Source organism: Artibeus jamaicensis, unplaced genomic scaffold, assembly GCF_021234435.1.
Source record: "Artibeus jamaicensis isolate MK-2021 breed Jamaican fruit bat unplaced genomic scaffold, CSHL_Jam_final scaffold_614, whole genome shotgun sequence".
NCBI classification, from domain to species: Eukaryota; Metazoa; Chordata; class Mammalia; order Chiroptera; family Phyllostomidae; genus Artibeus; species Artibeus jamaicensis.
This window is the reverse complement of record NW_026522050.1, coordinates 6,420,314-6,431,323: the sequence shown is the minus strand read 5'-3', so window position 1 is coordinate 6,431,323 and position 11,010 is coordinate 6,420,314. Positions and strand designations below refer to the sequence as shown.

Below are 11,010 nucleotides of genomic sequence, written 5' to 3'. Positions count from 1 at the left end.
ACTTCCTGGGGCAAACACCTGGGAGCCTACGCAACGTGGCCACCGCACGTGTATAAATTCAGATTTGCAGCCACTAGAAGGAAGAGTGGAAGCTCTATTTTAGTTATCCTCCCCACCTATCTTCTGTTATGTCTGCTTCCCAACGGACAAAATTCTTCTAACTTGGTGCACCCCTTTGCTCCCTGAAGAACAAAAGCCTCGGCATACTCTATGTCTTTCCTGCACCCCCATCAGACTGTGCCCCCACCCCCCACCCTGTTCATCCTCCCAACTCTCGGGGCTCAGGTTTCCATTCTGGTTGCAGAGAGGCCAATCCTGATTCCATTATCTACAGCCTTGGAAGACCCTTGATTCGTAGGTGATTTGCGGATGGAGCCAGCAGCTGCCTCCCCTTAGCTTGGCTAATGGAGTGAACTGTGAGAGAGACTGCCTAATCAGATCAGCTCTCATTTCTAGACTCTCAGGTGGCCCATACCGGCAGAAGAGGGTGAAAACCAATGCTTGTCCAGCCGGGAACAGAACAGGATGTACCTGAAGACTGGCTTCCCGGCTGCCCAGCAGGGCCCTGCCCAGTCCACAGTGCGGTAAACACCACCAAGAACAGTGAGAACCACACAACAGGGATAGAGAGAAGGCACATGGACATGGTTTCCAAAGTCAGTTCCCTTTATTAAATGTTTATTTTTCACAGACCAGAAATACAAAATAAAAGTAGAAATATGCCCCAGTTAGGAGCTACAGGCCTGACCTCACACAAGCCCTGCAACTTGAACAGGACGAGAAGCAGCTATATCCCGAGGCTGGGAAAGGAGGATGAGGATCTGAATCCTTGCACTGCCCTGCCTCCCACCCAGTCTCTCCCCAAACTATAGAGCCATCATCCCTGTGAAGCAGCAGTCAAGGAAGATGCCTCCCCTGCTGTCCCAGCAAAGTGCACGCCCCAGGACGGCTTGTTCAGATGGCACAGAATCCAAATGCTACATTTTTGTATGAGAAAGTGGTACAAAAACATGAGGGGGGGGGGGGAGACTGGGGGTGTGACCGGAGAAGCCCAGGAGAATTTTCCTCCTGTCTACTCATCAGACCCCGATGCTGAGTCTTCTGAGCTGGGGGGAGTACTGGCCAGTTCCTCTTCTTCAGAGTCCTGAAAACCAAATGTCTCTTCAGGGAAATGGTAGATTCCTGGTTGCCCTCACAGCCACTGTTCAGTGGTGAGGGCCCCCAGTTCCCCAGCTCGGTCCCTAAATTCCAGCACTAGCCTCCAGAGCCCCAGAACGCCACCAATCCACTCCATCCCACTACTCTTAGGGACCAGCCACAAACCCCGGCAGGGTCTCAACCCCACCCAAAAACATCTGCCGTCTCCCATCTCTGATGCCCCTCACCCGTCTAGGCCCCACAGCCCCCAAACTTCAGCCGCACCTCGCTCCGCCTTCTCTTCTTTTTGCTCTTGTTCTCTCCAGAAGAGCTCTCATCACTGGACACAAACTCTTTGCTCTTGAAGCTCTCACTCAGCTGCCTTGATGATGACTTGGATGACGAGCCCCTAGAAGGTGTTGATTTCTTTTCCATCTTCACCTTTACTTTCTTCTTCTTCTTTGACTTGTCCCTACATTAGCAAGAAGGCAAAGGGCTAGGCCTTCAGGTTACCTCATCACCAAGGCCAAACCTCCCCAGCTTTCACAAGGCCTCTCTAGGTCCCAGCCACGGTGCCCATCACACTACAGTCAACGGCCTGCCGTGTCAGCCCCAAGTGCCCCAAGGAAAAGCATTGAGGAACCAGAAGACTGAGGGGTCATGTCCTGGTCATATGCAAAACTTACTTGACATCTACTGCTTTTTCTTTAAAAACTCGTATGAATTATGGTCTGTAGTAATATGTACTTTTAATTGTCCTATACCTTCAAGTAAAACTGACCCTCTAGGTAAATGGGCCATATTTGTTCAGTGACCAGGAATCCCCTAGCTCGCTTCCCATACGCAGGCAACTGCCTGCCCCGACTTGAGAAGCACTGCCCTACTGCAGTCAGAGGCCCCTTTGTTATCTTCAACACCCCAATTCTCAACTTGGACCTGCAAAACTATCTTCCAAAAGGGCGGTTACTGGGCCATTCTGTTCCCAACACTCACCTCTTAGAAGACTCACCCCTGCCCCCTTCATATTCTTTCATGGCTTTTTCGTATTCCCGCCGGGCATCCTCAGCCTTGCGGTCCCACTCCTGCCACACACACACACACACACACACACACACACACACAGAACAGAGAATGAGGTCTCCTCCCTGGTGCAGGCAAAACCTATACAGAAAAGCTTCACAACGGGCCCCCGCCCCTCTATCAGTTACAAGCTTCGCCACCCTCATCTCTGCTGCTGCTCACCTCTTTCTTCTCCTTGGACATTCCCTTCCAGATCTCGCCTGCCTTCTTGGAAAGATCCGTGATACTGATGCCGGGATGGTCTGACTTGATCTTCTCTCGGCTGGCATTGAGCCACAGCATGTAGGCAGACATGGGCCTCTTTGGGGCATTGGGGTCTTTGCCCTTCTTCACCTACACAACAACCGAAATGCCTTCAGCTGTCTACATCCCACAGACCCCTACATCCTTCCCACACAATTATTGGGTCACCTACCTGGGCACAAAGTGGAGAAAGGACTCAACAGCATCAAGCTGGACTGAGAGCTCCCTAAGGACAGCTCTTCCACCCCTCCGCACCCCCATGCCCAGCTCATTAGGGGCCCATCTTTGGTCTCCTGATTCAGATCTCCCAGAAGCTGATTATGTAAAGGATCAGAAAGAAACATTTCCAAGAAGATAATCTGTCAAGGCTGTACTCACTGGCTACAGAAATCAGCCCCAGGAGGACCAGTTGACAGGCCCCACTGGTGGTGGACACGGGGCAGAGAATGGCCACCCAGCACCCTCCTGTTCAGAGGAGAGGCCTTACCTCCATAGGCTTCTTGCGGCTCTTGCGCTCCTTGGCCATCTTGGCCTTTTTAAGCTGTTTCCGTTTCTTCTCATCCCGGTCACTATCACCCTCGTTACTGGAGGAGCTGGCAGAGGCGTTGCTGTCAAACCTGCCAAGGAGAGTGGGGCTTAGACTCCGGAAGGGAGGACGGCACCCTGCGACCTCAGAACAGGAAGAAAATAAGTCCAAAGAAATCATCTGAGAAAAGAGAATGGGAGGAGGACCACACAGCCTCCACCACTCTCCCCAACTCTGCTTCCTCCCCTGTGCTAGGGTGGCTTCCACCACCCAGCCATAGCAACGGGCTATTGAGCGAATCAACCAAAGAAACACAAACGGGCTTCAGCTGCTCTCCTTGGTCCCAGCCTCACGCAGGTCCTGCTGCATCCCCAAGCTCCTGGGGACACAAATTCTGTCTCATCAGCATGCCTAAGTCTATTTCATCACTTCCTTTGAGTTAATCATCTTACTCTACCCTGTAGTCTTTCTGGTAAAGGGACAGTTACTAAAAAAAAGTTGGGGAAAGCGGCTCTAGTCTAACCCGGTACATACGCATGTAACTAAAGGCCTATTTGAAACACAGAGAAATCTCACAGAAGACAGAACTGCCTACACTTGCATGGTGCTAAACCGTTTTCCAGACATTTCCTAGTCTTTACTCACAGACTATGAATAAGCACGTGGCAAGCACAAAGAGTGGACTGCTATCGACTTTATTTTTTCATTCCTGTCCGACGTTTATTCCAAATACCTTGGGATCAAGAGACTCCCAACTCTCGGTTGGGAACCACCGTGCCGCCGTTCAGAACAGGCTCACCCACCGCGAGCACTAAGGGCGGACATGGGGCCTAGTTCTTCGCACGTGCTCCTAACTCAGCCTCGGAAGGGCCATGTAACCACCAGCTGCTGCTCTGAGGGGGGTGCCCCGGGGTGATAAACTAGTTGGATTAAGCCTGCCCAGAGCTCCTAAAGGTCATCTGGCACCAGATGGGGCAAACCGACCCCAAAATAAGGAAATCGGAACGAACAGAAACAGATTCCCCACAGGTTCTGGGCACCCTGATCCAGGGCCTAGAGCCAATCTCATCCCTGGACTCTCCACTCACACCAACACACAAAGTTCCGGCCTTCCCAGACCACACTTTTCTAGCTTCACAAAGCAACTTGCACTTGCAAAGCCCTTGACCATTTTCAAAACACTTCCCTCTACCACTGAAAGTCACGTACATTTTCTCTCAGGTCAGTAGCTCATGGTAGGACACAATAAATGTCCAGAAACCTCTGGTCCCCTTAAGCTCACAGGCCACCACCTCACCCCCATGAGGTGGAACCAAAACTCACTCCTCTGCCACATCTTCCTCCTCTTCACCTGGGTTGAACGACTCATCTGGAAAAGAACACAGGACGCATCAGCTTCACCCCATGGAAATCCCACCCCCTTGCCCAGACACCCAGCTCTGGCCACCAGGAAGTCTGACTGCCCCCACACTGCCAAGGCCAGCCCACCGGTTTCTTCTCCGGAGTCATCGCTGCTGTCGTTGGCATTCTCTTCCCGGATCTTGCCCTCCTCCTTCATGCGTTCCAAGTAGGCATCGTGCTGATCTTCATCAGAGTCAGCATAGTCGTCATAGCTGGGGTTCATGCCCTAGGCAGGAATAAGCTGGGAGTAAGGGCCAACTCGCCCCGGTGCCAGAACCCTGCACACTCAGAAGCACGCCCCCATGCCTGTAAGATCAGAGCAGCAGCCCCCAGAAGACCCTGGGGCTGAATTGTCCACACACAGCCAGCGTGCAGGGCTCACGCCCTGAAGACTTCCTGGCAGCAAAGTTAGTCCAAGCCCCTCCCTCTCCCAGTCCCACTGAGGGGTCCTGAGGGGCTGCAGAGACTGAGCTAAGGTCATGCTGAAAAAACCTGCACCAGGAAGGGGGGAAGGGTCACACGCACCTCTTTTTTCTATAAGGGTAAGAAAAGAAGAGAGAGTGAAAAAGAAGCCGGAAGAATCCCTGCCCCTCTCCCCACCACAGAAGGAAGGGGAGAGGCTCATGCTCCCCCCACACAGAGATACCTCTTTCAGTCCTCGGTTTTTGATGTTGAGCTTTTTCGCGTTGACGAAATCAAACAGCTTCCCATACTCCTCCCTGTGAGGGGAGATGCACAGAGTTACCACATGGGCAAGGCCACTGAGGGGAGGACAGCACACTGTTCAGACACCCATGGGCCAGGACAGATGCTGGGGCCCAGAGCCCTTGACCATATCATCCAACCCAACAGCTCAGGGCCCCTCGGAGGACAGCAGTGAAGGGCCCGACACTAGTCCTGAAAGAGGAACCTGTGCGGCTCTCAGAGTTCGGAGAAAGAAAAGGTGGGGAGGGGTGTGCACCTCGTTACCAAATAGGCGCCAAACAGGGGGAAGATGTCAGGGAGAGGATTTTTCATCTTTCTACTGGCCTGTACTTCACACTTCACAGTTGTTACCAGGATTAAGCACGGAGAGGTTTGTAATATGCTTAGCCCACAGTGAGCACTCAATAAACATTAGCTGCTGTGTCGTCGGGCACCAAGCTCATTCCAGGAAAGAGAGAGATAGCATTTCCACCACAGGGGGAGTGGAGGAGGAGAAGGGCTAGTACTGAGCGCAGAGCTTTCGTAATATGGAAAACCAATATTTTTTTAAGTACAGAAAGGAAGCAATACAAAGACTTCCAAAGGCTGAGCACTCCAAGGAAAAGAATCAAAACCCAGGGAAACAAAAGAAAAATTCTGTTCGCAGCTTGAGGTTGGCAACGAGTCACAGGCCTAGGGGGGCCCAGCCTCCAGGTCAAGGGGGGGTCAAAACCAGGATGCCCAAGAAGTGACTGGCAAAGGCTCTCACCTCTCAATGCTACTGAAGGTATACTGAGTGCCCTGCTTGGTCTCAATTTCAAAGTCAAAGGAACGAGTGGTGGTGGTGCCTCGGGCAAAGTTGACGAAGGAGATCTCGTCAAAGCGGATGTGCACGGGTGGCTTGTGGACGTAGATGAATCCCCGCTCCAGCGGGTACAGCAGTCCTGAGCTCGCCTTGTAGGAACAGGTGATGCACTGGGCCCCGGAGTGCCTGGCGGAGGGCGCGGGAGCCCAGTCAGTGCCTACCGCAGCAACAGGGTCCACCTCTCGGGAGCAACACGTGTGCAGAGACGAGTGAGCCTCACTAAGCGGCTCTGATGGAGGTGACGGACACCACTGAGATACCACCCAACCAGGTCCCTAGAGGTGGCATGACCTGTCCCTGCAGCCCAGGAGCCTGGGCCTGCACGCTCACCCTTGGAAGTTGCCCGGGACTGTGATCTTGCGGTTCACCAGCGCCTTCATGACCCGGCTAACCATCTCATAGAGGGATCCTGACATGTTCTTGGTGAGCCGCCCCTCAAAGCGCTTCTCCACCTCTTCCCTACAAACAGAGGAAAATGAGGTCATGAGCACGGCTGGCTTCTAGAGCACACCTGCAGGTCCGTGGCAGGGTCTGAGTCCAGGGGGCACTCACTCATTCATGTTAAGTGTCAAGGAGATGTCCTCATCCTTGGAGAAGAGGAGGATCAGGAAGTGGTAACGGGTCTGGCCCTGCTTGATGGGGGGATCGAGGCTGATCTGATAAGGAAGAGTCAATAAGACTTGTAGCACCAGTTGATGCCTCATGAGAATTTGCTGATTAACTAAACCCCAGGAAAATATATCTACTAAAGACTCAAGCAGACCCTCAGTAATTTTTGCTCACCACAAAGAACATCTGGCGCTGGTCCTTGTGGGGCAGCAGAAAGAGGCGCAGCACCGTGGTGTAGGGAATCTTGTAGTCGAAGGTCTTGCCGTGCAGGTGCAGAAAGGTGGGGTAGATCCGAATGTCGTACCGACCTCGGGGTGTCAGACACTGTAGCTCCCGGAAGATACAGATGGCATCTCCCGTGGCCTGGATCACGTCTGCCTTAGACAGCACGTTCTGAGCAAAGGCCTGCAAAAGCACACACTGGTAAGGCAGCAACAGGGATCTGCTTCCAGGCCAGCCAGCGCCTGTTCAGTACCACCTGCCCCCAAAGTGACCAGAAGCAGCCTCACCTCAACAGGGTCCACGCCATCCTCCTGGGTGGGAGGCACGTAGAAGCGCACCTCCATGAGAGAGACCTCTGCATCATCATTCTGGTGGAACTCCAGTGTCACCTCGTTCTTGCCTGTGGTGCACTGGGACACATTGCTGAGGGGTATCTCAAAGACTGGCTGGTCGCCAATGTCAAAGGAAAGCAGCTGCCCTGTGGGGAAAGGGCTGTCAAGCCACAGCTTCTCCCCTTGAGTGTGCGTAAACCCCGTTCCGCCAGAGACAGGTCCCCCGAGGACAGGGCACTATGGCTGCTGCATTTACACTGCACCCCCAAGACCAGACACAGTGCCTAAAACACTCTCGGTCCTCAATAAATATGAGACGACTTACAAACTGAGAGGAAATCAGAGACAGTGACAGAAGGAGAGCAAAACAAGTTCAAGGCTGACAACTTTCATCCTACCTTCTCCCCAGACCTCAGCCTGGCCCAGGACTCACCACCAAACTTCACCGTTCCCCAGTTCCAGCCCTTCACACACAGGTCCTTCTCCATTAGCTCAAGGCGATAGTGAGTTTTGAAGAAATCAGAGAGTTTCTCAAACTCCTGCAGGTGCAGTGGAGAGAGCAATCCCAGTAAACCCTGATGTTTTTAACACAAACTTAAACGTTCTGGCATTATCTATTTCTGAGAAACTACCTCAATATACCTTTTATCAGAAATCCATACTGACTTAAGAATCTCAGCTATAACATTGTTTAAAAGGGTATTGAAAGAGACTGTTTCTGGGGACTGGATCTCTGGGAGAAAAGAGTAGAATAAGAAACGGACAATTCATGGTTATGGGCCTCTCACTGCAACCTTTGTGTGGGTACTGCGTTAATGAAAGTGGACATTAAAATGAAGTCTTTAACTCCAGCAGTTCAAAATGGAAAAACAAAACCCAAACCAAAGCATCAAGCTAAGATTCAAAATTGGGAGAAAGGTAACAAGCAGAAACCACAAAAAAAAATCACAATGGCAGGAAACCCTCTGGAGTCAAGGCACAAAGACACCCGAGATTCTGACACCCAAAGTGGAACGCCGATGGCTTTGTGGCTGGGACGGCCCTGCTCTGTGGGGCCCATACTAGACGCTGCGTGGTCAGTTATCAAAGGGAAGAGCCCCAACTCTCCAGAAAATTAAAATTAAATAAGATGGTAACGTGGGAGAGGGTTTACGGCAACAAGACACCTCACCGATTCTCGGAAGCCGTCATACTTGTAGACATGGCCATTCTTCGTGAGTAATTTAAGTCCATGGCCCAGAGCCACACGGCGCCAGATGCCTTCCGTCAACTCCCCAGCCTGGATGTTGTCCACTTTGCCTGTCTTACTGTTCTTGAAGATGATGCCCTGGCGGCTCAACCTCAGCCGACCATCATTCTGTTGGAAAAATAGGCCCAAATGCACGGGGGGACGGTACACAGTGCCTGTGGGGTAGAGTACCAACCAATACCCACCCATTCTCGGCGGGCAGGATATCAATCCAGAACCCACAGCTGAAGTGGTGGGGGCCAGTAAAAAGGGACAAGTAGCCAGCAAGTACAGATTCTAATCTGGGCTCTGGCATCCACAACCCTTGCAGGTCCTCAGTTTCGGGATTCCGGACTAAGCAGCAGGAATGGTCTCTTCAAACTCCGAGACCCTGTAACTTCTGTACTCTGCCACAGTTGCCTTTTGTGGGGAAACACCAGATACATGTGATACTCTGACTCACTTTCCAAAGTATCAACATCATCGAGGCAAGCTCTTGTTAATAGACTAACAGTCTATTCCCCTCCCACCTCTCCACCTGTATCAAAAGTCTGGCCCTTCTTACCATGGAGCCTTTCACCTCCTGATAGATGTCGTTGAACTCCAGTGTTTCTGCCATGATGACCTGCCCCCTTTGGCCTCAACTGGGGAGCTGGGCCCCAATTCCTGGATGGGTGTGCAAATACTCAGCAGGTTGAGAACCTGAATTCAAAAGTGAGGCACGTGAGCACGAAAATCAACACCTCACTCTGCTCACCGACGGGGCCAGGTGGACCCGTTACTCTGCCTAGGAGGCTACAAGCGGGCTCCGCAGGACTCGGGGGGCCAGGCCCCGGCTAGAGAACCGGGCCTAAAGTAGCGCTTACACCCCAACCAGATACAGGCTCTGGGCGCTCCGCCGGGCGCCATGGCAACGAGCAGCGGTACCCCAGGGCCTGCCGCAGCCCGTACTTCGCCTGCGCCCCAACCCAGCTCAGAGTGCAGGGTCTCCCTGCCAACGCTCCCACCTCGTTGCGGCCCCAGACCCGGTTTCTCCCCGCCCCCTAAAGTGGATTCGCCCGCTGCCCGCGGATTCGAACACGGAACAGTCCATTTCGAGTGGCCCGCGGGGGAACGGAACTCGCACCCTCCTGGGGCACGGGGACGGTGACCACCCACCTCCTAAAGCAAGCAGCCTCGCGACGGCCCGGGTGCGGGCGGTGGGCGCGCAGAGGGACGCGGGGGAGGGGGCGGGGACACCGGGGATGGAAGTGGGGGGGACACGGGGAAGCTTTTCCCGCGTGCGCGGCCCAGCGTCCCGCCACCGGAAGCTGTACCTGGACCATAGAGCGGACGAGCTGGCTAGAGAGACGCGAGCTCGGCCCGCCCACTAGGCGGCCTCCTAGAGCGTCGGCGGCTCCGGAGGACCTGAGGGCAGCAGGCGGCCAGGAAGTCCCACCCGGGTTGCGCCACAAAATGGGGATGCGGAGGGCTCTTAAAAAAAAAAAAAAAGTACAGACACTTCAATGGAGGGCTAGGTTCTGAGGAGAAACTGTAGTTTTCTTGTAACGAACTTTCCACAGATGTGTGTGTATGTGTGTTGGATCGATGTGGGTCCTCCTGCAACAGTGGTTTCCGTGGGAAAGAAAGTAAGTAGGCTGTGGGACAAGAAGAAAAATACTTAAAAGAGCTGTGAAGAGAAACGACCCTTCCCACTACTGGTTGCGAAGAGAATGCGGGTGTTGGTGTCGCCGTGACTGCCCTGCTCTATCTACCCTGTCACATGGGATTGGATCCCAACAACCTCACGTCTCTAACCACAATGTATGGATCGCCTGGAAGAGGCTGGCGAATGGTGGTGTCAAGTTCAAGTGCTGGTGTCAGATTCACCTTGGAGCCAGAACTGATTGGAAACCACAGTCAGCCTGGAATTGCCAAACCCATGCCCCACCCCACCCCCCATCTAGTCCCAGAATACATCTTGCAAAATCAAAGGAGGCCAGACCTGGAAGACGTGTTGGAGTTTGTCTCCTCCGACCTCCGATCTCCTTTTGCAGGTGGAAAAACTGAGACCCCAGGAGGAGTTGCCCAGGGTCTCAGTGAGTTGGCAGTAAAGCTAGAAGCTGGAACCCAAACCTCCTTACCCAAGTCCAGTTCTCTTTTGTCTTAAGCACACTGAATCTACATCCAGAATGGTTGACAGTTGTCCGTTTGAAGACCTGGGGACAGAATATTTAAACTCCAGATTTCTCTGACAATCTGATTTACACCAGCTTGCGGACCCGGCCATGGGATGAGAGATGGCGGGCAAAGCCGCACTGCTGGCTTTGAGCTGCTGGTGATGGCCTTTGCAGCACTAGCAGGATCTGTTCAGCAGGATTCAATAAACACGTAGGGAGCTCCAACAGAGTTCTAGGATTTGAGGAAAGTAGTGAACGAGATAGAAATAGCACCAGCCTTTCAGGAGCATACAATCTTACAAGCCATTCGGATAAGTAAATTGACATTAAACCAAAAACACAACCAAAACAACAACAACACAAAACAATGTAATAATGCTATGCTACAGGTAGAGCTTCCGTTGGAAGCTCTGCCAACTTGAGTTAGAAATACGAACTGTGACTCCTGACTCACCCCCTCCCAGGAGACCTAGAGGGCTGTCCGAGGTCCCTCCCCTCTCCCATTCTGTCGGAGGCAACTTGGG

At 52.9% G+C, this 11,010-nt stretch overlaps 1 protein-coding gene across 1 annotated transcript; it reads right to left on the bottom strand.

The window, feature by feature from the left end:
- Positions 1 to 648: 648 nt before the first annotated feature.
- Positions 649 to 9,642, bottom strand: SSRP1 (structure specific recognition protein 1). The gene is made up of 17 exons (XM_037141825.2): positions 9,486 to 9,642; positions 8,893 to 9,029; positions 8,271 to 8,456; positions 7,533 to 7,638; positions 7,055 to 7,245; positions 6,720 to 6,950; positions 6,489 to 6,592; positions 6,267 to 6,395; positions 5,841 to 6,062; positions 5,034 to 5,106; positions 4,475 to 4,613; positions 4,310 to 4,355; positions 2,948 to 3,077; positions 2,380 to 2,550; positions 2,131 to 2,219; positions 1,423 to 1,609; positions 649 to 1,144 (listed from the first exon to the last, which is right to left on the bottom strand). The coding sequence occupies exons 2-17, from the start codon at positions 8,944 to 8,946 to the stop codon at positions 1,073 to 1,075; spliced, it is 2,130 nt and encodes a 709-aa protein (XP_036997720.1). The 5' UTR covers positions 8,947 to 9,029; positions 9,486 to 9,642; the 3' UTR covers positions 649 to 1,072.
- Between the last annotated feature and the right edge of the window lie 1,368 nt (positions 9,643 to 11,010).